Source organism: Lissotriton vulgaris, chromosome 6 (assembly GCF_964263255.1).
Source record: "Lissotriton vulgaris chromosome 6, aLisVul1.2, whole genome shotgun sequence".
Lineage (NCBI taxonomy): Eukaryota > Metazoa > Chordata > Amphibia > Caudata > Salamandridae > Lissotriton > Lissotriton vulgaris.
Window position 1 is genome coordinate 704,768,624 of NC_141694.1, and position 26,583 is coordinate 704,795,206.

At 46.8% G+C, this 26,583-nt stretch overlaps 1 protein-coding gene across 1 annotated transcript in view; it reads left to right on the forward strand.

The window, feature by feature from the left end:
* SEC63 (SEC63 protein translocation regulator) overlaps nucleotides 1–26,583 on the forward strand; it is a 611,233-nt gene that overhangs the window by 161,061 nt on the left and 423,589 nt on the right. The window contains exon 5 of the mRNA XM_086926685.1: nucleotides 6,707–6,768. Coding sequence (XP_086782811.1) covers nucleotides 6,707–6,768 — 62 coding nt within the window. The remainder of the gene's footprint in view (nucleotides 1–6,706; nucleotides 6,769–26,583) is intronic.

Below are 26,583 nucleotides of genomic sequence, written 5' to 3' on the forward strand. Positions count from 1 at the left end.
AGCTGTAGTGACCCAGATGGATCCAAGCTGTGACTGAGGGCAGGCACCAGGAGGGACGCACCCACCACCCTTACTTGTGGGGAGGATCCCAAGGAACTTACCAACATTGGATGAGCATCGGAAAAATTCCATGCCCTCTGCTGCAGCACCAAGTGTGAGGAAGACTAGGACCCCTGACCGTAGCCCTCTCAAGATGTTTGTAGAAGACTTACTGGAGGCAGCTGCAACAGCTTCAACACCTGCGCAGGGGGTGCACCTAGAGACTCTGGTTTCTCAAATCCTGCTGGAGAGGGTAAAACTTAATTTACAAGCCAGGCGGCCAAGGGGGAACTTGCCTGCCTGATCACTCTTTGGCACTGGAACACTTTTGACTTTCATAAAACGCCGGAGTGAGGCCCCTGAAACTCTAACAACTAGTGGGGCTTAACCTGAATGGGGAAAAACCACTACTGCTATTGAGTGGGTAGTGGGAATCCGGGATCAGTCTATAAAACACTAGAGCCCTGAACTCAGGCACTTTGTGTATTGTTTGTGATTGTAGCATTTTACTTTGTGTTCATATATAAATACTCCTTTTTAGGTCGAAGCCTACCTGACCGCGCAGCAGTCTGATTTGCTAAAGACATCGTGGGGACATTCGGAAATCTATGCTGGAAATGCATTCCACCCGTTGCTTACCATTGACTTTGTGGTTTGTAACTCACATTTTCTGCCTTTATGCTTGCCAGCTTTATTTGTTTTAGGCTGGCCAGGGTGAGTTTGTCCCTCTCGAGGAGCGAAGACTTTTTACACCAACTCGCCTTGTATTCTTCCACGAGTGCTCCTCTCTATAAACAGGCCTGTAAATCTTGTTCTTATCGGGTCACATTTGCTGCACATTCAAAGACCGAGGCCAAATGTCTGTGGTCTGATGGAGTTTGGTGTTTACTTTTCTTTCTAGGACTTAAGAGTGAGAGGATTTGTGACAATCTTGTTTGATACTGGGGGTGTGAACATCTTTTTTTCTTCTTCTAGCACACCGCAACATTTAAATGCACTGTGCAAGTATTTCAGAATGTATCAGAATTAGGAACACAGAAATTAAGCAATCAATACACTCAATCAATTTTAGGTACTTATAAAGCGCTGCTTGTCCCCCGAAAGGGTTTTCCAGGCGCTGTGCTGCAGTGTATCGAAGAGACCGGTCTTGAGTCCTTCCCTGAAGTGAGTCAGCGAGGGTGAGGTATGGAGGTGGAGAGGAAGTGTGTTCAAGGATTTGGCAGCAAGGAGGGAGAAGGAGTGTCCTCCAATGCGGCATCAGCAGATGCGTTGTACCTGTGTGAAGGCAGGGTGAGTGGAGGTTCCTGGGTGGTAGGTGGTAGTTCAGGTGGTGGTTCTTAGGCAAGTCCTTGGTCGTGGAGGGCTTTTTGGGCGTAGGGTTAGGAGCTTGAATTTGAGGTCCTTTAGATGCTGGGTGATGTAGGCCTCCTTGTGGGAGGTTGAGGATCAGTCTTGCAGCTGCATTCTGTGTCGTTTGGAATCTCCTTATGAGTTTGTTGGTTGGCCTGCATAGAGTGCTTTGCCGTAGTCCAGCCCACTGGTGACAAGAGCCTGTGTCCGTTTCCCTGGTACTGATGAAGAGCCACGCAAAAAAAATGGAGAATGCAGAGAGTTTGGAAGTAGGCTGAGGAGACATTGTTGACCTGACGTTTCATGGAGAGTTTGCTGTTTAGGATGATACAGAGTTTGCAGGCGTGGTCTTTTGGAGTGAGGCTGGGTCCAAGTTCCGATTGCCACCAGGAATCCTTCCAGAGGGAGGTGTGCCTGCCGAAGATCAGTATTTCAGTTTTGTCCGCGTTGAGCTTCAGGCAGTTGCTCTTCCTCCAGGCTCAAACTTTCTTCATGCAGTTGAGGAAGTTGTCCTTTGTCGTGGTGGGGGTCCTCTGATAGCGAGAAGATGAGCTTGGTGTTGTTGGTGTAGGAAACTATGTTGATGTTGTGGGTTTTGATGATGTCCGCAAGTGGTGTCCTATTGATGTTGGAGGATTGGACTGAGGGATGAGCCTTGAGGGACAGCGCAGATGATCTGCTTGGGTTGAGAAGTGAAGGGAGGGATACGGATTCTCTGGGTGCACCCTGTGAGAAAGGAAGCCATCCATTTGATTGTGTTGTCTGTGAATCTGATCTAGCGCAGTTGATCATGAGTGTGTGGGAGGAGACGTTGTCGAAGGCTGGGTAGAGGTCAAGTAGGTTCAGGAAGGCTGATTCTCCTCTGTCTAGTATAGTGCGGATGTCGTCTGTTGCGGAGATCAGTGCTATCTTGGTACTGTGATTAGCTCTGAATCCTGATTGGTAAAGGTCTAGCAGGCTGTTTCTTTCCGGGTGTTCGGTAAGTTGGAGAAGGATGACCTTCTCCAGGACTGTAGCGGAAAATGGGAGCAGTAGGATGGGATGGTAGTTCTGGAGTTCGCTGGGATCTGAAGAGGGTCTCTTGAGGAGTGGTCTGACCTATGCGTGTTTCTGGCTTTGGGAAAGGTGGCTGAGGAGGTGTTGAGGATGGTAGTGATCTGGCAGCTCATATTGCATCTTCCAAGGTTGAAAAGTTTGTGGGGGCATAGGTCGGAAGGTGCTCATGAGTGTGGATGTAGTTCATTAGAGTATTTGTGTTCGGTGTGCTGAGCTGCTCCCATTTGGTGGGTTGGCAGCAGTGGTTGATGGGATGCTCAGGAGGTCGGTGGGTTGGAGATCGAAGTTTCTGTAGATTGTTGCTATCTTGTTATGAAAATGGTCTGCGAGGGAGTCAGAGATCCTGTGAGGAAGAGATTCAGTTTTCAGTGGCTGAAGGGCAGGTCAACTCTCTGACAATGGCAAAGAGTTCATTGGTTTGGGTGGCACTGCTCTCAATCTGGGCTGTCAGGATCTCCTTTTTCGTGGCTTTGAACTGGCATTGGTAGTTGTTGAGGGCCGACTTGAAAGTGGCTCAGTCAGAGATGTTCCTGCTGGTTTGCCACTTTCTTTCCAATTGTTTGCATCTGTGTTTCAATATGGTAAGTTCTGGGTGTACCAACTGGCTTGTTTGGTGGATATGTGCATTCTTGCAAGTTTGATGGGAGCAACTCAGACAGCGGTGCTCAAGATCCAGGTGTTGAAGTTCTCTACTGCCTGTTTCTGGTCTGTGGTGACGATTAGCTGGTTGATGCTGAGGGCGTTGGTCCATTGATGCTGAGTGACCTTGTACCAGCTGTGGAAGGGGGTGCTCTGACAGTTTGGGGTTGTGCAGGAAGGTTCGGCGATGGGGAAGTGTACAATAGAGTGGTTCGACCAGGTGAGTTCCGTGGTGTGGCTGTATATGATTCTGTTGCTGGATGTGAAGTCTGGGTCCAGCCTGTCTCCTGCTCTGTGCGTGGGATCTGTGGCCAGCTGCTTGAGGCCAATGTTGTTCAATCGTTCCTGGAAGTCGGTGGAGTCGTCCTAGTGGACGTTGAGGTCTCTGAGGTATACAAAGTGTTTGGATTCGATGGAGAGCGGGGTTATAAATTTGGCGATGGTGTTGCTGAGGCTGGTTCGTGGTCCTGAGGGTCTGTAGGCGAGGGTACCTTTGATGGTGGTTTTGACATCGGTGCCGAGCGGGAAGTTAATTTGTTCCAAGATTGGCATGGCCTTGTCATCGGTGGTGGTGCAAGTGATTTATTTTTTGTGTACGATGGCGATGCCGCCCTACGTCTATTGGTGCGGTTTCAGTGTTTCAACTTGCAGCCAACAGGAGTCACAGTGTTGATGTCCGGTGCAGATGCGGAGGGGAGCCAGGTCTCTGTGATTAGGGTCATATCGGGGTGAGAGTGGAGATGTGTCCCAGACTTTAGCTGGGTGTTTGCAGAGCGACCTGATGTTGATCAGGAGGCAGCTGAGTCGTCTCCAGGAGGTCTCCGCAGGTGGGTCTGGCGTGGCGCTGGTTGCTGTGATGGTGTTTGGCACTGGGATGGAGGTGAACTGGCAGATGTTGCAGGTGAAAGGTCCCGATGTTGAGCGAGACTGGGCAACAGTTGTTTCGTCCAGGGCACTGAGCTCTCCGACAGAGTAGCTGTAGAAGTGTGGAGGACCATGGTTTCTGGCGCTGAGCACAGTCCAGCTGCGGACTGATGCAGATGGGCTTGCCTTGCATAAGAAGTCATGGGGGGTGAGAGGGGCTGACAGGGAGGCGGGAAAGCGGTGGGGTAAAAAAACAGCAGGAGCGGGCATATAGCCTGGTCGGGGCTGAAGGGAAAAACAAGCGCAGTAGGGGAGTGAATGAGAAATACATTAAATAACTAGCACAAAAGGGCTAAACCGAAATTACCCTCAACTTTGAGTACGCCTTGCTGTCCATGGAACGGGGGACCGAACCGGCGTCCTAGAGGGCTGTGCAGACAGCAGTCATGAGGAGTTGGGCGGGGAAGTGGGGGGAGCAAAGCAGAGACTGGGATCAGAGGCTACTCGCTGGAGCCACGCAGCAGCCTTCATGAGGGAAGGTGGGAGGGGCTGGCAAGGAGTTGGGAGAGTGGCGATCGGGACAGTGGCGGGAGCAGGCAAATGAGTCAATGACCATGGGCAGGGGGCTGAAGAAAAAAACGTGTGAATTAGAGGAGCACAGGAGGAAAAATATTTCGATGTATTATAAATGTGTGGGCTGTATAGCTTTATTAGTAAATAATTGTCTGTGCAACTGTAATGGTAATTTCAATTGAAAATGTATTTTCTGTAATGGCAGTATGCTACCACACTATGGTCCAGATGTACGAAAATTCAATTTGGCATTTTATAAGTAGCGACTCCATAGGAATCGCTAAATAGGAAATGCAAAATATGTATGAAATTACCGACGGAGTAGGAATCGCAATCAGGAAATTACATTTAGGAAATTCCATGCCACTCGTACCAACGGGCCTGTTTTGCATTCCCTAAATAGCGATATCCTATTAGAAAATCGCTATTTTGGAAATGCTAAACCAAGGATGGCTATGGACATAAGGCATCCCCAGTACTGCTCCCAATAATAATGGTGCACATGTAGGGAGAGCATTCATATGCCCTAGGCCTAGGGGCATCTGTTTTTAAATTGCACATGGTTACCATCGACTTTTGAGTCGATGGTAATTGCATTTCCTAAATTCTCATTTTGCATTTAGGCAATGCTTTGTACATGTGCTAAGTAATCACAAATATTAAATCCATATTTGCGATTTCCTATATAGGAATAGGAAAATGTGGTTTTAACTGGGTAAAAATTGCATTTTGCTATTCCCTAAAGGCCTTTGTGCATAAGAAATGCTGTTTTGCATTTCTTAACGGGTCGAAAGTGCGTTCACGCCTGTTAAGAAATGCACAAGGCCTTTGTACATCTGGCCCTTTGTGTACACTCTACACCACTCTACTCTGCACCACTCCCCGCCACTGCACTCTACTATGAACCACTCTAATCCATGGTATTGCATTCTACGCCGCTGCATTGTTTGACAGTGCATTGTATGACGTTGAATTCTGGGCTGCTGCACGCCACTGTACTCTACGCCACTATACTCTGCAACACTCTATGCCAGTCCACTCTACCCTAAGCCACTCCACTGCAAGCGACTTTACTCTGATACCCCAATCCATGACACTATGCCACTCCACAACACTTTGCCATTCCACTCTACGACACTCCATGCCACTCTCCCATATGCCACTAACTGTTAGCCATGCTGAACAGCAGCCACGCTGATATACAACATACCTAAAACACATTTGCTAGGCCAATAACTCTTGCATAGGTAAGATATATTGGCTTTGCAGTGCTTGTTTATAAAAACAAGTATCTGACTGGACAAACGGGCTGGATTGCTGATGCTAAACATATTTTGCGTTGTGAGTGTGTTCACCTTCCTGTGTCTACTAGCCCTCCCCTTCAAGAAGCCTTTGACTACACCACCCACGCTACCGCTGAGAATCAAGTGCCGAAGAGAGACTGTTACGCATCCATAATAGGCCGGGTCGTGGAACATTAGGAGTGAAACGCCTCAAACCCCTAGGTTGGGCCCAGTAGCTCTTGCTTTCCCCATGGCCATCTGAACGGGATTCTGACTGGGTGAGAATGTACGAGTGACAGTGCACATCTAATTAGATATTGAGTGCATAAGCTCACCAGTGATTGAAGAGAGACTTTAAGTTGTATGCCAGACCTATTGTCATTGCTAGTGTGTTTTAGGGGGCTTTCGCCTTAGGTGATAGAAATGTAGTTATTTTTTCTCTTTTTCAGTAGATGAGGTTGTTTGTCATTTGGAAACTGCCCAACTATATTTGTTTGAAAATATAACCCTGTGCAAATAACTCCATTACACTATTTCTTTACAAATAGCTGACTGTTAGCTCAGTGAAATTTATTATGACGTAGGCTGAGATAGGATGTATGGTAATAGCTAGGTTTAGAGTTGGTGATAGTGCTGGAGTATGAGGGCTTGCCCTTATAAACAAGAAAAATAAACTGCACACGTCCAATTACACTTATAACAATGGAAAGCAGTGCTCGTCATATTTACCATTGTGTATTAACCAATGCTTAATTAATGAATTTGCACCAATTATTTTCAGTAAGTTGATTTTGTTGCTTTATGTACATGTTAACCTACAAAACTATGGAATTTATTTTTGTTGTGTTGGTTATTGTCCTTCAGTTGTCTTGCCATCTTTAATGATTTTTTTTTTAATTTAGTTTAACAGATGAAGAATCTCGAAAAAATTGGGAAGAATATGGTAACCCAGATGGGCCACAAGGTATATATTTTAATGGAAGGAATGTTGCAACATTAGATGCTCTACATCTAATGTGAAAGTTGTTACAGCATGTCTTCTTCTGCAAACATTTTTTTTTTTTTTTTTTTTTTTTTTAAGTTTGAAGTTTATTGAAATCAGAACAAACATAGGCAAGAAATGAAGAAACAGTCATAAGATAAGGAAGCTAAAAAATCTCTCTTACAAAATAATGGCAACTCATTAAAGCTATGTCGTACATAAAAATAAAAATCGTAGTAAATATCAGGTAACGTAAAGGAATAAGGGAATAACTGTAGTAAAGAAGCATAAAAATAGAATGGTATACAATACATGTAATGTAGAAAACATTGTAAGTAAATAAGAAAATGTGCTCACGGTGGTTTACTAACTTCAACATTACGCAAAGGGGAGTTAGGAGGAGGTCTGGCAATCTTAGATAAATAATCTGTGAGGGGAATCCATAAAAGGTCGCGCTTAATTGCCAAGGAGATGGGGGAAACGAAATTAGTATCAAGACGGTGGTTAAAGCAAACTGCATTCCACCAAGCATTAAAGGAAACATCATTAGTTTGTTTCCAATGGGAGGTAATATGGTGAAAGGCAATGGCTATTAAAAGGTCAATCAATTTATGGTTATGGTGCGTGTCGGTGAAAGCAGGGGAGAGAGATCCTAGGGAAATGTGAATAATTGAAAAGGAGAAAGTAAAGCGAAAAATCTTTTGTAATTGGGACCAAACCAAGTGCCAAAAACGTAAAATGTGGGGGCAATCAAATAGCATGTGTTTCAAATCAGCTAAGGGGCAAGGACAGGACCAACAAGTGGAGGAAGTGTCTGGGGAGAATGAAGATAGAGTCGATGGAGTAAAAAGTGTACGATTATATATAAAAAATAAGGTTTGTGTAGTGTTAGCAGCTCTGGATGTACTGTGAATTTTGGACCAGATTTTATCCCACAAAGTGAATGACCAAATTTGAGATAAATCTTTTTCCCAGGCCAACTCAATCTTAGATTTAGTACGTGTAGTAGAAGACTGCAAAGATTTATAGATAAATGAAGCGGAAAGGGATTGATCGAGAGCGTTAGAAATGGAAAGATGAGTGACAGGGATAGAGTTGGTGGAGGGGAGCGAATCAAGGTATCGGGTAAGGGAAGGAGTTAGCGTCAGATATTGTTTACGAGAGGAGGAAGGTAGCGAGAATTGTATTTGGAGATCGTGAAAGGGAAGTGGACGATTATTGGAAACAAGCTGGGAAATCCATTTTAAACCAAGAGAATGCCAGGTTTTCCAGTATAATGAACGGTTACGGATTTTGAGGAATTTATTATGCCATATGGGTTGGGTGTGAATAGAAGAAGCCGAGGGATAAGTGGATAGAACATAAGGACGAAGAAGAGAACAGGAGTGAGAAATGATGGGGGAACGAAGAGATGATACATTGGAGGAAAAGGAGAGAACTTCTGAGAATTCATATGGGTGTAATAAGGAAGATTCCAACGTAAGCCATAATGGAGGAATGTGAGGAAGATCCGAAGAGAGCCAACGCATGGATTGTTTTAAGGAAAAAGCAGTATGATATGATTTAAAGTTAGGGAATTTGATACCGCCTAGGTATTTGTCCTTTTTTAAAGAAGAGAGAGCTATTCGTGCTTTTTTACCTTTCCATAAGAATTTTATTAGAAGAGAATCTATCGATTTGAAGTAGTGATCAGGTATACGAATGGGAATCATGGAGATAGTATAGAGGACCAAGGGTGCCAGCATCATTTTGATGGAGTCTAAACGTCCCCACCAAGAAAGGAAGAGAGGGTGCCAACGACTAATTGATGTAGTAATTTTATTAGACAGAGATTCGAAATTAAATTTAAGAGTATCAGGGATACGAGGGGCAAACCAAACACCTAGATATTTAATCTTAGTGGGCTGCCAGGAGAAGCCAGAGGAGTCAAAGAGATGTTTTTGACATAAGGGGTTTAAGGGTAAAATTTCGCATTTGTCAATATTAAGACGGTAGCCTGATACAGTCGAGAAAGAAGAAACTTGATTAAGGAAGGAAGGAAGAGTTGTTTGGGGGTTTGAACAGTAAAATAAAATATCATCTGCGTATACTGATAATTTAGCTTGCTTCTGAGGTCCATAATGAAAACCAGTGATATTCTCGTCGAGCCGAATTTTTGTTAAGAAGGGTTCTAGGGCCAAAATAAACAAAAGAGGAGAAAGAGGGCATCCCTGACGCACCCCTCTTTGAAGGGGAAAGTAATCGGAAGTCACGCCATTTGCAAAGATTGATGCGTGGGGACTAGAGTAAAGTAAGGAAATAAGAGAAATGAATTTAGGAGGGAAACGAAACCAACGGAGTGCTTGGAACATAAAATCCCATCCTATTCGATCAAAAGCCTTTTCGGCGTCTAGGGAGATAGCGGCAAGGGGAGTAGATAGGGAGGGGGCTTTACTCAAAATATTAAAGAAAACACGGGAATTGTCTGATGATAGCCGACCTTTAACGAATCCGGACTGTTCAGGACCAATGATGTCTGGTAATATAGGATCTAATCTAAGAGCTATAATTTTGGCAAAAATTTTATAATCAGTATTTACTAGGGAAATGGGACGGTAATTTTTACATAGGGTGTGATCTTTATCAGGTTTAGGGATTAGACAAATTAATGCTTCTTGGAAAGTTCCTTGGGAAGATCCAGAAGCCGAGAAGAATTGAAATAACGAAAGTAGTTTAGGGAGAAGAAGGGAAGAAAAATGAGTGTAAAATTCGATAGTAAAACCATCGGGCCCCGGAGCTTTACCGCGACGAAGAACAGAGACGGCATGTGAGATTTCAGATAGGGTAATGTCCGAGTCCAACGGTTGTAAGTCAATGTGAGAGGAATCCGGAGAGGGAATATCTTGAAAATATGCAAGAAGATCAGTAAGGTCAGGAGTAGATTCGGGAGTGTATAGAGCTTTGTAAAACGAAACAAATTGAGCTAATATCTCCTTATCTTTAAACAAAGAAACACCAGCTGGACCTTGTAGGGATTCAATTTTAGTCCTTTCAGTACGTATTTTGAGATAGTTTGCAAGAAGCTTGCCCATTTTGTTTTGCCCGCCGTAGTAGCGGGAGTTGCATTTAAGAAGCGAATTTGAGGCCGCATTGGTGGTATATTTATTAAAGTCAATTTTGGCCGATACCAGTTCACGGAGGGAGGATTCAGAATTCGAATTGTAATAGATATATTCTAGCTTTTTAATTTTATCTAATATTTGAGTTGACTTAGAAATAGATTGTTTTTTCTTTTGAGAAACAAAATTAATAATGAAACCTCTTGCGGCTGCCTTAAATGAGTCCCATATCATGGGAAAGGAGGATTCTGGAAGGTGGTTAAGTGTAAAAAATTCGTTGACAAAAGAAGTAAAACGGGTGCAGAAATTAGAGTCAAGGAGTAAGGAGTTATTAAATCGCCAGCGCCCTGAGTGAGGGGAGTATGGGATAAGGTCAATATCTACAAAGACAGGAGCGTGATCTGATATTAAAATGGAACCTATGTCTGAATGTATAGCAAGTTGCGCTAGGGGTTTGCTGAGAAAAAGGTAATCAATACGGGATTGTGAATGGTGGGTAGGGGAATAAAAAGTGTATTCTCTTAGATCTGGGTTACATAGCCTCCAAATGTCAACCAAAGCATTATTTCTTATAGCTGAGATAAATTGAGAATGCATTTTAGAGGGAACAAATTTAACTGTTGAATTTTTATCTAAAAAAGGATCAAAAACTTGGTTGCAATCACCACCAAAAATAACATACTGTTCATTAAGAGTGACAAGCTTATCAGAAATAGCAGGCCAAAACAATTTATCAACACCTGTAGGAGCATAAACATTAAAAATAGCTAAAGGAATTTTATCAATAAGAAAGTTGACAACAACCCAACGACCATTAACATCGCATTCTTGTGAAGAAACTGAAACATCTAACTTTTTATGACATAAGATAACTGTACCATTTTTCTTACCTAAAGCGGGAGAGTAAAAAACTTGACCCACCCATGAACGTTTGAGTTTTGTAGCCTCCGTTTCTGTAAGGTGGGATTCTTGGAGGAGGGCTACATCTGCTTTAAGTCTAGTCAAATGAGTTAAAACTCTTTGACGTTTAATAGGGTTATTTAAACCCTTAACATTCCATGTAACTACTCGGAATATAGATTAATAAGAGAATGATAAAAAGATAAGCTGAAATAAAAGTAGGAAGTGAGAATAGAGAAAAGGGGAGAGGTAATAGGAATGCGAAGAAAAATCTGTAAGAAAAAGTATACAAAGAGAGAAGATCAAGCAGAACGTAATGAAAAAGAAGAGAAAAGAATAGAGAAAGAAAATAGAGAGAGAGAACAGTAGGAAGATTAGAAGAAAATTAGAAAGGAGTAAAGACATAACAACAAATACAAATGAGAACTGAGGGGTGACGACGCCAGAAGAGGACGACATCAACAACGGAAACTCACGCCATCGAACACCTGAGGAACCAGCTTAAGGTCAAGTGGAGGGAGTAAAAATACACCGGGATGGAGAACATGAGGAGAGGATCTGTAAGAAGACAAAAAGGAAAGAAGATATTAGGAGGACGTATGAATAACAAAAAATAGGAACTGCGCAATACATGGGACAACATATTCTAGGGAGAGGTATGTACAATGGGTGAAGGAAACCGAAACTAGATACAATAGGGTAATGAAAGGATGAACATATTAGTCAAACCGAAGGAGACATGAACAATTAAACAGATCTTGCAGTGTCCATGTTGATGGTTTCATGATGAAGGAGAAACTCTTCAAGGACTTGTGGGTCTTCGAAAGTTGTAGTCTTTTCTTTGTAAGTGACCTTGAATAGGCAAGGATGGAGGAGACCAAATCTGGCACCAAGGTCTCGTAGTCGTGGTCGTAGATCAAGAAATTGTTTCCTGCGGTCAGCTGTCACTTTAGCTACATCTTGAGAGAGATACAAACGGTGACCTTCCCACATAACCTGTTTCTTAGCTTTGGCTGCTGAGAGTACTTGAAGTAAGTCAGTATATTGTAGGAATAACATGATGACTCCGCGGGGTTTGGAGGAAACTCTCGGACCAAGTCTATGAGCACGTTGGATGTTAAGTGTGGAGGAAGGTGGAAGATCCAAAATTTTTGGCAGGAAGGTTTGGAAGAATGCAGTTGGATTAGACCCTTCTGTATGTTCCGGAAGATTGTAAAGGCGTAGGTTATTTCTACGATTTCTATTTTCCAACTCCTCAGTCTGCCGCCGTAAGAGAGAGACATCCTTCTCCAGCGTTGAAATTCTAGAACAGGAAGTTTGAAGAGCTTCCGTAGATTGTTCCACTAAAAGGACTCTGGATTCGAGAGTGGACCATTTGTCATGGAGAAATTGTAGTGTTTTAGTAGTTTCGGCCATGAATGGTTTTAGCGCACGGATTTCTTCAAGGATGAGATCCATGGAAGTGGAATGAGATGCAGAGTCTGGAGATGGAGGATCCTTTTTTAAACGTTTCGTAGCGCCTGGTAGTAAAAGCTTACTGGAGGTGGTAGCTTTAGGAATAGCCCCACGAGTGACATCAGGTTTAGGGGGAATACTGTCATCCATGGTCTGCGTCGTCGAATCAGAGTCCGAGGAATGACGCGGTTTGGTCTTAGCTGTAAGTTTGAGGGTGCGCAGTTTCCCCATATAAGGCAAGGTAGACAGAAGGCAGTGCTATGCCAGATTTGAAGAAAAAAGGATCTTGTGAAGAAGGCACTTTCCAATGTGACAATATTAAATAGTAGTGCTTAGATATATAAAGTAAAAGTCATTGATGTCTCATGCAACTCCACGCACTAAATCCTTCACGGGATAGAAGATTTGAAAAGAGCGTCGCTCCAAAGGCATTATTAAATTAAGAGTGCAAGTACAAGAACCCGGGTTGCATTAAGAAGAGTTGCCAAGGCGCGCAAACAACATTTTGAACATAAAGATTGTATTCCTGAGGAAAAACATTGTTGTAGAAGCCTGAAGCTGAATTCCTGTGAGGAGAGGCGCCTGAACAATAATGCAGCGTGAAACGCTACTCAATATGACGAAAAAAGACTGAAAGCATCAAAGAAGAGTCTTGTTGGGGATTTTCAATGATAAAGCGCAGGTGAACGAAGCTTCTGAATTCGGAAATCACCTTGCGTCCATGGTAACGTTATTTGCCGGCATAGTATGAGCCGCGGCAAAAATGAAGGAAAATGGCGGCCGCCGAAATTGCGAGCCGCGTCACAGAGGAAAAGTGCGCATTGAAGCGGAGTAGAGGGACGCAGGTAACAGTATGCTGCTCACCTCATGCTCCGATGCCGTAGTATGACAACAGCTCCTCCGAAAAGTGCAGGGAAAGTTGTGGAAGTTGCCGGTATCGGCGCTCGATCGACGGAGCTCCGGAGCTACGCCGCCATCTTTTGCGGCGCTCAAGCCACGCCCCCCCTACAAACATTTTTGATTATGGCATATTGATTATTGGTCATTAATGCTGTATAGTCCCTGAGCATTATTAAAGCAGATGGTCAAAAATATCTTCATATGAAGCAGAAAGCTGTGCCTGATGTAAACATAATGTATACCACCTTGTTATGCCTTTAGACACCAGTTATAATAAACTATTAACAATCCCATTCGGATCCTAAAATAGGTTTAACACACACAGCAGCTTTTGTTCCCAAGCCCCATTTCAGGTTTGATTTTCATTAAAACAAATGTTTTAGTTCGCTCTTAAAGCTAGTCCAGAACATCCACAACTTCTGAAAAGGACCCCAGAAAACATGGCTGCTCTTTTATGTGCATGTTTCACAGACATTCTAATTGAAACCATTTTATTATCAACCTACAACATTGTGTTCTTTACAAAAATCTGCTGACAATATTTTTATTTCTGATTTCTTTTTCGGCCTAGGAGATCCCTGCTTTGTGTATTTGATCATGCAGTAGTTAGTTGAGTACACTTAGTCAATAGTTAGACTCATTTTGTGAGTGTGCAATATATTTTTCTCTATTTATACAGGTGTTTTGAGGAGAAAATATTCTCAGCCATTTTAGTGATGAGGAAACAAACCCTTGCGGTCTCTTTTAAAAAAAATATTATAATAATTTTTATTAAACAGTTGTTCGTTACATAACAGAGGATACTATCTGTTACAATCAATGTTACCTGTTCAAAACACTAGGCAAAGCTCAGTACTGTTACAGTAAGAGTATTCATATTACATGTCATGCAGGCATATGTGAGATCTCACACAAATGCTTTGCTCATTAATTCCCTGGATGCCCGAAGATTCTCCCCCCTCCCCCCTCCCCCCTCCCCCCCAACTTCCATGATCAGACCTTTATGTACCTCTATACAAACTCCATTTGTCCCATACTTTATCGAATTTCATTGCACTGCCCGTCAACAATAAATGACCTGTTTGGCGTGTTGGCACCAGTCTAAGTCCTCCTCCCAATCCTGGAAATTCTGGGGTCTACTCGCTCCCCATGCCCTCTCTAGATTTCTTTTAGCCACCCCAGCTGCCAGTTCCTACCAAATTTTGTAAAATCTGGGCTAGGTATCTTCCCCTGTTATTCATAACAGCTACCTGGCTTCCTGTAGGACTGTAAGACTCGTGACCCTGGCCATAACTTGTACCACTCCCTCGCAATAGTGGCAAATTATGGGGCAGTCCCAAAGTATGTGGAAAAATGATCCCACCATGCCGCATTCCCTAGCACTACTGCTGTATCGGCCCAGATGGTGTAGCAAGGATCTGGAATAGTAGGATCTACGCAGTATTTGCAATTGTATCATTTGGGCGCTAGCTCTTATGGCTACTTCACTGGGGCTCTGAATTGCCTCTGCCCAGTCATCTTCCTTAATAAGCCCTAAATCTCCTTCCCGTCTCAAGGAACGCAACAGGTCTGGGCAGTTATTCATTATCTTTTTGTATATCAAAGATATCCCCTTTACTGGCAGTAGGCCTTGAAATAATGTGTCCTCAAAAGGAGTGGACGCTGGCAGTTACTCACCCTCCGGCACGTAGCATCCCATTGCGTGCCCCTTAAGTATTTAAAATGTTCAGTTGCCCCAATTCATTACCCCTTTTGTAGCTCTGCGAAAGCCAGCAGTGTGCTCCCTCTCCAGATGACCCCAAGATACTCAATGCCTATCTGTTCTCAATTACGAAAACACTTCAGAGCCCCAACCTCGTGCAAGAGCGCACTGTCCTATAATGGGGTCATATTTGTCTACTTACCACCCCATCCCAGATATTTATTAGCCTCTCTTCATTCCCTAGCTACCGGGTGAGTGTGTGGCGGCAACAATCTTGTCCCTATTTTATTGTACAGAGTAGACATGTATCCTCTGTCCCCCATAGCACTGCTGTCCCTGTAAGGGGGGTCTTCTATGTCTCCAAATAACCAGTCATTACCAACGGTCAGTTGTGCTGCCCAATATTATAGCTGAATATCTTATATTGCCAGCCCCCTTCATACAACCCCGTCGACTGGTTCGGATGTAATATCTCGCAATTCGGTTAAGACTCCTTCAGGCCCCCTTTCGTTATTTAGTCTAGACTCTATGGCATTATCTCAATCGGTTAGTTTTTTGCATCCAAGCGATCACCCTTTTGGGTAGCGGGTCTTTGGTTCACTCAATTGGCCTATGGGCCATTCCCAGTATACTTTTGACTTTCACTCCATGTATCCTCATACCGACCAACACTCTGTTTGCAACCTGTGCCTCTCACCCGATCATCGACAGGAGAACTGTGACGCCTGCAACTCTTTTAGATCTAAAAAGACTCTTTGAGACTGACCTGCATGGTGCCAAGAAATGCAGCGCTAGCAAGCAGACGATGTACCGGACATCTTCGGTCGACAACAGGAGGAGGATGAAGAAGCTTCAGCGGCACAGGAAGAATCCCTATCGGTCCATGATTTAGAGTCCCAGTACAATGACTGCTCAACCATTCTTTAGTGGGCAGAGAAGCATCGGACAATGAGTACTTATACCCCTGATACTAAGCTCAAAGCATAGTCTGTAACCGAAAAGACTGCTCATGGTCCGCCACTACAAAAAAGCCATGAGGCACACCGAAAAACTGATTCGGAAGCTCCGCCCTGAGGCTCAGATCCAAAAATTCAACCTGCAGCAGGGGCCTCTACTTCTGCCACATCCGGCTTTGAAACCCCTCAATCTTTGGTCTCTGCACCAAAAAAAAATATACTGTTTTGGATCTAACCACCGCTCCAACTAAACCGAAGCTTCCGGCACCAAAATGCTTCATTTCTGGATCGAAATCTCGACTGAAGCCGATCCTCGAGCAATTTCAAGAACGGCTTGACCCGAAACAAAAAAGACTCCAGATTCAGCCTGGAACTAAAAGACTAGTGGTCCAATCAGCAAAACAACAATCTTCAAAAAAGCAGTTGTCTTTTGAAGAAGCTTTGGACATTCTTATTCAGCCTTTAAAGAAAAAGAGGAAAGGTGCTGCCACTAGCCTATTGCACATCCCTTTTCTATCTTCACCAACCCCACAAACACCACCTCCACCATCTACTCCACCACCTCACTCGCCACATTTATCTGAGGCAGGTAACGTCTCCTCACTCACCAATAGGAGAAGATGATCAGAACATTTCACAAAAAATACACCTATGAGATGCTTGGAATGACTGACATTGAACCACAAAGGAATACAGACCTTAATCTATTTCCCACACGACCATCACCACCTGATGATGCCTCTGCATATCAGTATTTGTTAGACTGGGCAGCAGCTTTTCACCAGGTATCCTTGTATAAAGATTCAATAGAGAAGCATTTTCTTTTTGAGACTGTCTAATGCCCAAAGGTGGGAACAGTATTTACCACTCCTTAAAGGCAGGACATGTCACGCAGACAGCATTTTTAGAGTCAATCATTTTTATTATGCGGGAAAGCATCTTGGTACACAGCCCAGCTGCCTACATCAACTTGCCGGCAGTGTGTACTCTCACAGCAATGACACAGCGTCTGGGCCTACACCCCGTAGAGCGACCCCACGTAGATGAATAAGCTCGAAGAGCACCCCCGTCTGAGCTATAACCACCACTTTTTGTAAGAGAACAAACAAGAGAAAGAAAAAAAAACCAACCCCCCTGACCGCCCCCCCTCCCACCCCACCCCGCTCCGCATCAGCTTCTACATACAACCTTCATCCCCTAGGATCTACCAGATCTACCAAGCAGCACTCAAAATAGCAGAAGTAACCCCCTTAGGCTCTAAAGGGATGAGTTGCAGGATTTGCAAATACTTCGGACATGTCACTTCTCAAAGGTCTTTAGAAAGGAGTTGTAAGAACGGACCCCGGAGCTTCGCATATTCAAAGCCCTTCCCATCCATGCCTAGCAAAAGCCGTTCCATGGCTAGTATGTGCCAGAGCCTTTGAATCCAATCTCTGGAGTCTGGTAAGGCCGGGGAACCCCATGGCTCCAATAGAACCTGCCTTGCAGCCAGCGAAGCCAAAGCAATCTGTCTACCCCTCAGCGAGCGCAAGGAAAAGAACTTAGGGTGGGGAAGCCCCAACAGCACATGCTCAGGCATCTGGGGGAATGTAATCTGAAACGCTTCATCCAACTCATCCAATACCATTTTCTAATACCGCCCCAACTTCGGGCAATGCCACAGCAAGTGCACCAGTGTCCCTGAAAGGCCACACCCCCGCCAGCAGAGGCCTTACTTCGTAGCATCCCATGCCCCGACACGAGCTGGGGTATAGTATCAATAGGCCGCCACTTTGTTGGCCGACTCGGTACCCGCAGTGTTAGAAGCTATGTGATGTGCGCGATAGAAAACGTACTCCCACTCCTTTCTCGTCGAGGGACTCCCCAGCTCAGTTTTCCAGCGGACCTGCGCCTTTGTGCGCTGCTTCTTAGGATGGCACAGAATCATCGCATATAGCTCCGAGATAATCCTGTGGTCGTCCTTCTTGCAGATTAACCATTTTTCAAACGCCGTCAAGGGCCGAGACATAGAGGCAACATTGGCTGGTTGGGTCACCCAATGCGCCACCTGTGAATAGTGGAAAGAGTCAGCCCCCGGGAGCTGGAAGTATTTCGTACATCCAGGTCAAAGAGGGAGCCCGCCCTCTTACAGCCTTCCTCTCGCCAGCGATGGAAGACTGGAGACGCGCAACCCGGTGGAAAGTCCAGGTTATCAACTATAGGGGTCATTGGAGAGGGGAAAGTAGTCTACCCCCTACGCTGCGCCAATTGGTCCCACGCCTTTAGGGTCGGGGAAGTCACCGGGGAAGAATAAAGACCCCATGCTCTACGCTTGCGCGGTAACCACAACTCCCGCCATATGTTACAACCCGCCACCGTTTGTTCCATAAAGTTCCAATGTTTACTAGACAGGGGCCTGTTCCATTCTACGATGTAACGAAGGCAGGACACCGTCAACCAGGGAAAGCCCAGCCCACCTGCCGCCTTCGGGGCAGTAGCTATGGACAACGCCAGCCGCGGCAGCTTATTATTCCATAAAAACCTATTGAGGAGTCCCTGTAGCTTCCGCAGAGTGCCCAATGGGGGACTCAATGGTAGCATTTGGAAGAGATATAGTATACGTGGGAGTATAGCTATTTTGACCGCAGCCAGCCGTCCATACCAGGCCAAATTGAGATGGGACCAGTCCGAGAGTGCTTTGGTGACTTGTTAAACAAGAGAGCTATAATTAAGGGACACCGTTTTAGCAATAGATGGGGTCAGTCGGATACCCAGGTATGGGATGTCCGAATGCACCCACTGGAAGGCGAAGTCTTGCCGCAGATCCTGTACGTCTGCATCAGGGACAGAGATGTTAAGAATTTGGGATTTTGAGAAATTAACTTTAAAACCCGCTACCTTCTGAAATTCGAGGAGTTCCGATGACAGTCACTGCAGGGAGGAATGAGGTTGGGTTAATGACAGAATGACGTTGTCCGCATACAGGCTGATCTTGCGGGTTTCAGCACCAAATTTGATTCCAGAAATACCGATGTTGGATCGAACGCGCTGCACGAAAGGCTCCATATAGAGCGCAAAGAGCAACGGGGAGAGTGGACATCCCTGTCTCGTTCCCCTAGTAATGGGGAAAAGAGCTGACCTACAGAAATTCTCTCGCACTGCCGCCTTAGGGGCCGTATAAAGGCACTGGACCCACCGCAGGAAATTGTCCCCCACTCCGAATGCCTGCAGAACGGCGAACATATAATACCAGTCTACACGGTCAAAGGCTTTCTCCTCATCTATAGACAGCAAGAAGGCCTGAGTCCGGGAACGATTAACCATATCCATGAGGTGGAGCAGCCGCTTGGTATTATCCCCCCCCCCATGCCGAGTTGGGATAAATCCCGCTTGATCCGGCTCAATAAGTCCATCCATTAAGGGGCTAAGTCTCGCAGCAGGCACTCCAGCGAACAGCTTGGCATCAATATTGAGCAGCGAGATTGGCCTATACGAGCCACAATCGTTAGGGTCCTTCACAGGTTTAAGCATGACCGTAATCGCCGCCTCGGCCATGGACAGAGTCACTGCACCCATATCAAGAAAGGAATTAAAGAGGCGGGTTAAAAGAGGATCCAGCTCCACGCAGTAAGTTTGATAAAATATGGCAGAGAAGCCGTCAGGCCACGGTGATTTAGCTACCTTCAACCGTGGATTGCAGATATGACCTCCTCGATGCGGATCTCTGAGTCTAAAGCTTCCGCCGACGCCCGGTAGAGGGGCGTAATGCCACAAGACGCCAGGTAGTCCGCCATTCCCCGATAGGCCGCACCCTCCCTCCTATATAAGGTCTGGTAGAACTGTCCAAAAGTGTCCACAATGGCGGCATCAGTGGTATGTTCAGCTGCTAGAGGGTCCCTAATTGAGTGGATAGTGGTTAATTGAGCACACGCCTGCAACCTATGCACAAGCATTCTCCCCCCTTTGTCGCCAAAGAGGTAGAACTTGTGTCGCAAGCGCAATAAAGCATGCGCAGCCCTATCAAGGTCAAGGTGCTACAGCATGCGCCTTTTCGTCTCCCAACTCCCTCCAGACCCTCGGGCCCCAGTCCTCTTGTGAATCGCCTCCAAGCCACTAACTTTCTTCTCCAACTCAGCGTGGTTTTCTTTGCGCAGTCGGGAGTATGTCGCTGCAAGCGCTATAAATTCTCCCCACACTACCAATTTCAAGGCCTCCCAGATCGATGCTAGGGGTGTATCCCCTATCTAATTATCAGCAAGATAGTGGGTAATAGTTTCACGTATCTTCGCAACCACCGAGTCCGAATGAAGCAAGGAGTTGCAGAGGCGCCAGCCTGAAGGCGGCGGCCAAGCGCGTGGGAAGTAAGTAAAACTGAGATAAGCGCATGATCCGACAAGGAGCGCAACACTGTCGGCAGCCGACAGATGAGGCAAAAGAGAGGACATGGCCAGGAAATGGTCTAAGCGCGCGTACGTCTTATGGGCTGCAGAGTAGTAGGTATAGTCGCGCTCCTGGGGATGCTGGACGCGCCATACATCATGTAACCCTCCCTCTAAGAGCCACTGCTCTCCCCCCCCCCCCCCCCGTGACATTGCCCCTGTCTGGTGTGACCTCTGCCCAGACCTGTCCATTCCCGAGTCCATTACAATATTCAGGTCACCACCCACAAGAATCAGGGTGTCCGGCGTCGCCAGCACCTGTGAGAGGGCCGTTTGCAAGAAAGGCTCCTGCTTAACATTTGGGTCATAAATGGATCCTATAGTGAACTGCATCTCCCCCCATTGCACGAGAACCGCCAAAAATACACCCTTAATATCCACCACTTGAGAGATAACTTTGCAATGCGCTCGCGCGCTAAAAAGAATGGCCACCCTTTGATTTTTCGTCGGACCTGAGGACCAAAGTTGTATTGGAAAGCGTTTGTCTGCCATGCGTCGAACATATTTAGAGAGGAGGTGAGTCTCCTGCAACAGGCACACCCCACCTTCCGCATTCTCCAGAAAGGAGAGGATAGCAGCGCGCTTAACTGGGCTATTTAGGCCCCTAACATTGAGGCTCACCACTCTTACGTCCCTACCCTCCATAGCAATAAGAGGGATAGATAGCTGATGCACGCTCCATCTCCAAAGCCGCCACTGTGCTTCAGCTGCTCCCGGGATCCTCGCCCAGGTCCCCCAAAAGGTGATACAGAGCCCCCAAAACAACCACAACCCCCAACCAAACCCCCCATCCCAACCCCAGTCACAGGAAAACGACAAAGGACTCAAAGTTTGCAAATGAGAAGAAAAAACAACAGTTGGTTAAACAGGCCCCAATAGCAGGGGAACATGGTGCCTTAGTCTCACACTCCCAGTTCCTGATACAGGACACTCCACCACCCACTGACATAGGACTGCTACCACACTTCATCAGAGAGACGTCCGCCTCCGCAGTAGACCCAGCTTTTCTGAGCCGTTGGGCCTCAAGAGACCCCAGATGTGTTGGTGACCAAGGCCACAGAGGCAACCACCACCCCCCTCTCCAGTAGACTCGCAGACAAGTTTGATTTTGCTACGGAAGAGGGATTCCCAACATGTTGCCACTCAGTGGAGCGCCTGCGCTGCCTAGTAGGCGACCTGCCTCGTCTAGGTGTGGAAGCAGCCCATTCCAGTCCCAAGATACCGAAGGCCGATTCCAATGAGCGGACCTGGACCAGCTTGCCATTGAACTTAAAGATTAGGCGGAACGGGTGCCCCCACGAGTAGGGAATGCCCTGCTCCCACAAGTGGTTACTGATGGGCTTAAATTCCCTACGCTTGACGAGAGTCGAGGCTGCCAGGTCCTGAAAAAGCGCAGGGTGGTGATCGCGGAAGTGAATAAGATTAAGATTGCGGGCCTTCTGAAGGATCTCCTTCAGCTGAAAATCATGGACACACACACCAGTATGTCCGGGGGAGGGGCCCTAGACCCACGTGGCAGACCGACACGATTGACCTGATCCAATTGAATGCCCTGGACCTCCTCCTCTCCAAGGATCTGGCGGAAAATTGCCTCCACATACTTGCGCTGGTCATCCCCCTCTCCTTTCCACGTAACCGCCCTAATTCTGACATTGTTCCACCGGGATCTATTCTCCAAGTCCTCGGCGTGTGCCTGGACGTCCAGATTCTCTTCCGTGAGGCCGAGCACGTCTTGCTGGAGTTGGTGGATGTCCTCCGCCGTTCTCAGGTCATGCTCCTCTAGGGTCGCCGCCCGCTCCCCCACAGTGTCAACATCACGCCTCATCTCGTGCAGGTCCGACGTAAGTTGTGAGCGGAGCTCTGTAATGTCCTCCTTAATGGCCGAGAACAATTCTAGCATAAAGGCCTTGGTTGCCGGCGCCTCACTGTCTTCAGGACGCGGCGATTTGTCAGTGGATGGAGATGTAGACTGCCCCGCGACCTTCTGAGGTAAGTCCTTGAGGGTTTTATCTTTCAGAATTCTGTCCGCCCCCATCTCGCCCCTTGAGGGGGCCCGCGCCCCAGTGCACGGAGCTAGGGTAGAGGCACAGCCAACGATAAGGGACCCGGCTGAGAGCCCCCGTGCTCGCCCCCAGACACAGGATCCATACCGTAGAGGACCTCCAAAGCTTCTCACCCCTGGTGGGGGGGGGGGTTAGCAGGACCACCACTCTCCCAGGGCTTCGATCAACGTCCCAGAGGCCCAGCTGTCTTCCCAGGTCACAGTAGCCGATCGTCAAAAGGAGAGGGGCATCGCTGGGAAGGCAAGTTCAAAAGCCCTCCCCAAACGCAAGGGCACAATCCATGGGTGGACCCCTACACCCCGCTGTACCGATTTCACAGGCCCCAATCCACAAGCAAGAGTCAAGAGATGCACCGCTGCAGGGACCTGTTCGAGGGCAAGTCCCAATCACACTCCCAATCACACTCCCAGACTCCGCAGAGCGGGGTGGGGGCATGTGCCTCCACAGACCACAACTATTATGTAAGTAAACCAGGTGCTAGGTGCTGCCGTCCGCCCCCACCAGCACTCCACCGCTGCACCAGGCTCCCGGGGAAATCGGCCAGTAGACCTTCAGGCTCCGTCCAAGCTTGTGCACAGGAGCGGCCGCCCCCCAAGCTGACCGACTAGAGGGCCCCCCCACCGATATGCAGGGCAACATTAGACCAGTCCCCCCGTAAGGCTGCCTTTAAAAACTCAAGCAGAGCCGCGGGCCGTAGCCCCCCGGGGGGGGGGGGGGGTGGGGGGAGGCGTCCGTTGATGTCCGGGCCGACTCCCAGCGCTGCGCAACTCCCAGGGCAGTGGGCCCCGTCCAGGCAACAAAGTCCCCGGCCACTGAGTCCAAAGGGCAGCCAGGATCGGGGGAAAAAGGCCACACACACCATAAATGTCGGGGCGCCAGCACAACCCACGCGGGCCCGCTCCGTCCCCAGGCCTGCAGACCGAGTTCCAGGCCTCTCGAGAGCTGCGCCCTCTCTCCTCACCTCTCTACGCGGGCCGGCCGTGAAATGCAGGCTGCCTCCACTCAGGTCCTCGCGGCGCGTGTGCACATGCTCGCCCCGCGGGTGTCTGAACCGCCGCCGCGGTGGGCAGCCGGGCAGCCCCGGACACACCAGCTCCTCCCGGTCAGGCCGCAATGCCCCTCAGCAACCAGCGCGGCTCCTGGTTCAGCAGCGGCGCCCGTTCCTTCAGTCGCCCTCACTGTAGCGCCACACTCAGCACCGCCGCCACAGAACCGGCAGAGCTTCAGCCGCCGAGGCGCCGCTCTGCCAGACACAGGCCTCTGCTCTCCCCGCGGCTCGCCGGGCCCAGAGTCAGCCAGGGCCGCCGTGCACGTATCAGCCTGATTTCTGCTTCGAGCACAAAAATAGGGGTCCAGATGGCATCAGGACAGCGTGGGGATACAAGGCCGCCCCGTTTCCAGCGTGGATGGGCACTAGGCAGGGCGATAAACAAAGCTAAGTGTCTGGCGTCACCAGAGGGACAAGGAAGCACGTCCTACTCCGCCGCCATCTTGGCCACGCCCCCCAGACAACATTTTTAAAGATCCTGTCAAAGCAAGAATCCTAACCCTGCGCTTTGACAAAAGATACAAGGCAGCATGTCCAGGTCCTACCTTTATTAAAGGTCTGTTAACCCCAGACTCTTTAATAGTCTCAAATGCAAGGAAAATGGCTAACTCCCAAACATCAGGAGACATACCACCTCCAGAGAGAGAATCGAAACTAAGTTACCTTTGGAAAACCTGTTGTTGCACAAGCATCTAATCACTGGCGTAGAGCCAAGCACTATTTGCAAGATATGACAGAGCCCACTGGGACGAAAAGGAGGTGCTCCTCCAACATCTCCCTGAAGAGGACAAAAAAATGGGACAAGAAATGAATAAGGGAAAACTCATTACCAATAATTTGCATTAGACTTAGCTGCATCACTGCCAGATGTATGAACACCAGTATACTCTTACGTAGGTATGCATGGCTTCAGGTATCCGGATTTAAGCCTGAGGTAGAACAGGCTACCCTGAACCTACCTTTTGATAAAGAACATCTGTTCGACCCTCAAGTGGATACAGACTGTGAGAAACTGAAAAAGGACACAGAGGTTGCAAAATCAATGGAGGCTCTACAAACCAGTACATATTGTGGTTCTTTTTGTATGCCCAATTACATACAATGTGAAAGATCTGCCTCCTCAGACATCACTGGGTCATACAGACAACACATACAAAACACAAGGACACACCTCTTCTCCATAAACCTTTTACAGAGGTTCTTGCAGAGGGAATAACTTCAAAGGAAGAGGTAGAGGTAACAACACCCATTCCTCTAACACCAATAATAAACAATGACTTCCCTGCCATTCCCCTAGACAACCAAACACCTGTTGGAGGTCATCTTCAACATGTTCTCAACACTTTGAAATCAATCACAACAGGTCAATGGGTGTTGGATATTATCCAACATAGTTGGAGCTCATTACAGCTCCTCCAAATATCCCACCTCGCAGACATCACGCTCTGCAATGGTGCAATCCATAACATCTGTCCAAAGGGCGGCCGTTTCAAGACCCAGTTACACCAATAATTCTGACAGCAAATGCTTCCCTAATAGGTTGGGGTGCACATCTTCAAGACCTCACAATTCAGGGAGTATGGGATTCCAAACACAAAGATCTCCATATCAATCTCCTAGAACTACAATCTGTTCACCTATCAGTGAAAGACTTCCTACCTCACCTACAACACAAAATTGTCCTCGTTCGAACAGGCAATATGACAACTATGTATTACATACAAACACAGAGGGACCCACTCTTCTCCAATTGTCTTAGCACAGAAAATATGAAGATTAGCAATAAATCACAACATTCACGTTCTAGCTGAACATGTCCCTGGACAAGCTATCAAATTGCAGACTTAATAAGCAGGACACAACAACAAGTCCACGAATGGAAACTACACCCCATGGTGCTTCCACCGTACTTTAAAAGATGGGGGTTCCCACAAATAGATCTATTTGCAACACACCAGAACACAAAATACCCACACTTCACAAGCAGGTATCCACACCAACAGTCCAAAGGCAATACACTATGGATCAACTAGTCTGCCATATTTGCATACGCTTTTCACCTCTCCCACTACTTCCATTAGTGGTCAGGAAACTCCGATAAACATCTCTTACCATGATATTAATAGCTCCAACTTGGGCTCATGAACCATGTTTTTCAGCTAATTACTCGCTAGGATGTTATATTCCAATTACAAGATTAAAAATATGGGAATACTGCTCAAGGTAGCATTGGCATACTGGGACAGATGTATTAAACAAGCACCTGGAACGCCACTGTATGCACCCGACCTGCCAATACAGAGTTTGCTATGGATAGGGATAGGCCTCCCCTTCACCCAGAACCGGTTGCGGTGATGGGAGGAGGCCGGAATACTCACAGTCCAGGACTGTTATCATGATGGAGAACTACTCCCCCTAGCAAAATTCAAGGAATTTCACGATCTCTCGCCCGGGCAGTTCTTAAACTACCATGCAGTTCGGGTACGATGGCCTTACTATGGGGGTAGTGATGCATACGAGTCCACCACTCGTATAGCTCTAAAAGCTAAGGATACCCTGGGTCTGGTGAGACACTTAGTGAAATGGCTGTATGCAGCAGTAATGGAGTTGACGGAGACGCCTCTACAACATGTACAAGAAAAATGGGGGGATCTGATTGGGAGGCTAATAACTGATGCGGAATAGAAAAAAAATTGAGGAGCCCCAAAAAAATTTCAAGGAATTTGAATTTTAAAATTATACAGTATAATATAATGCATATGACCTACCTTAAACCTCACAGGCTGAACTTTATTTACGAGACAGACAATAAAAAATGTGCCTGATTTCCAGAACAGGTAGTCAATTTTGCACACATGATATGGAGCTGCCCGGTGCTCCAAGACTATTGTAAGACTATTGTTGAGATCATAAACGAGGTGCTAGCGCACACTCGGAGATGCTGCCCAGAAGTTTGCCTACTGGGACTTTTCCCGATGCCTAAAGCAAAACAAATAGGGCATAGGTTCGTGGATTTAGCTTTCCTACCGGCCAAACCCCGGATTGCCCTTAGATTGGGAATGAATGTGGGCCCCAAGATATCGGACTGGGAGAGGGACATGATGAACTGGATAAGGGAAGAGGAATGGCTTATGTACATGAAGACAAAATAACTAAAAGACTTCACCTGGACGAGTGGAGAAAAATCACAAAAAACAAATGGGCATTTAATATTGTGCAGAATGGTTACGTGCTCAGATTCAGATCCCCGGCTCCAT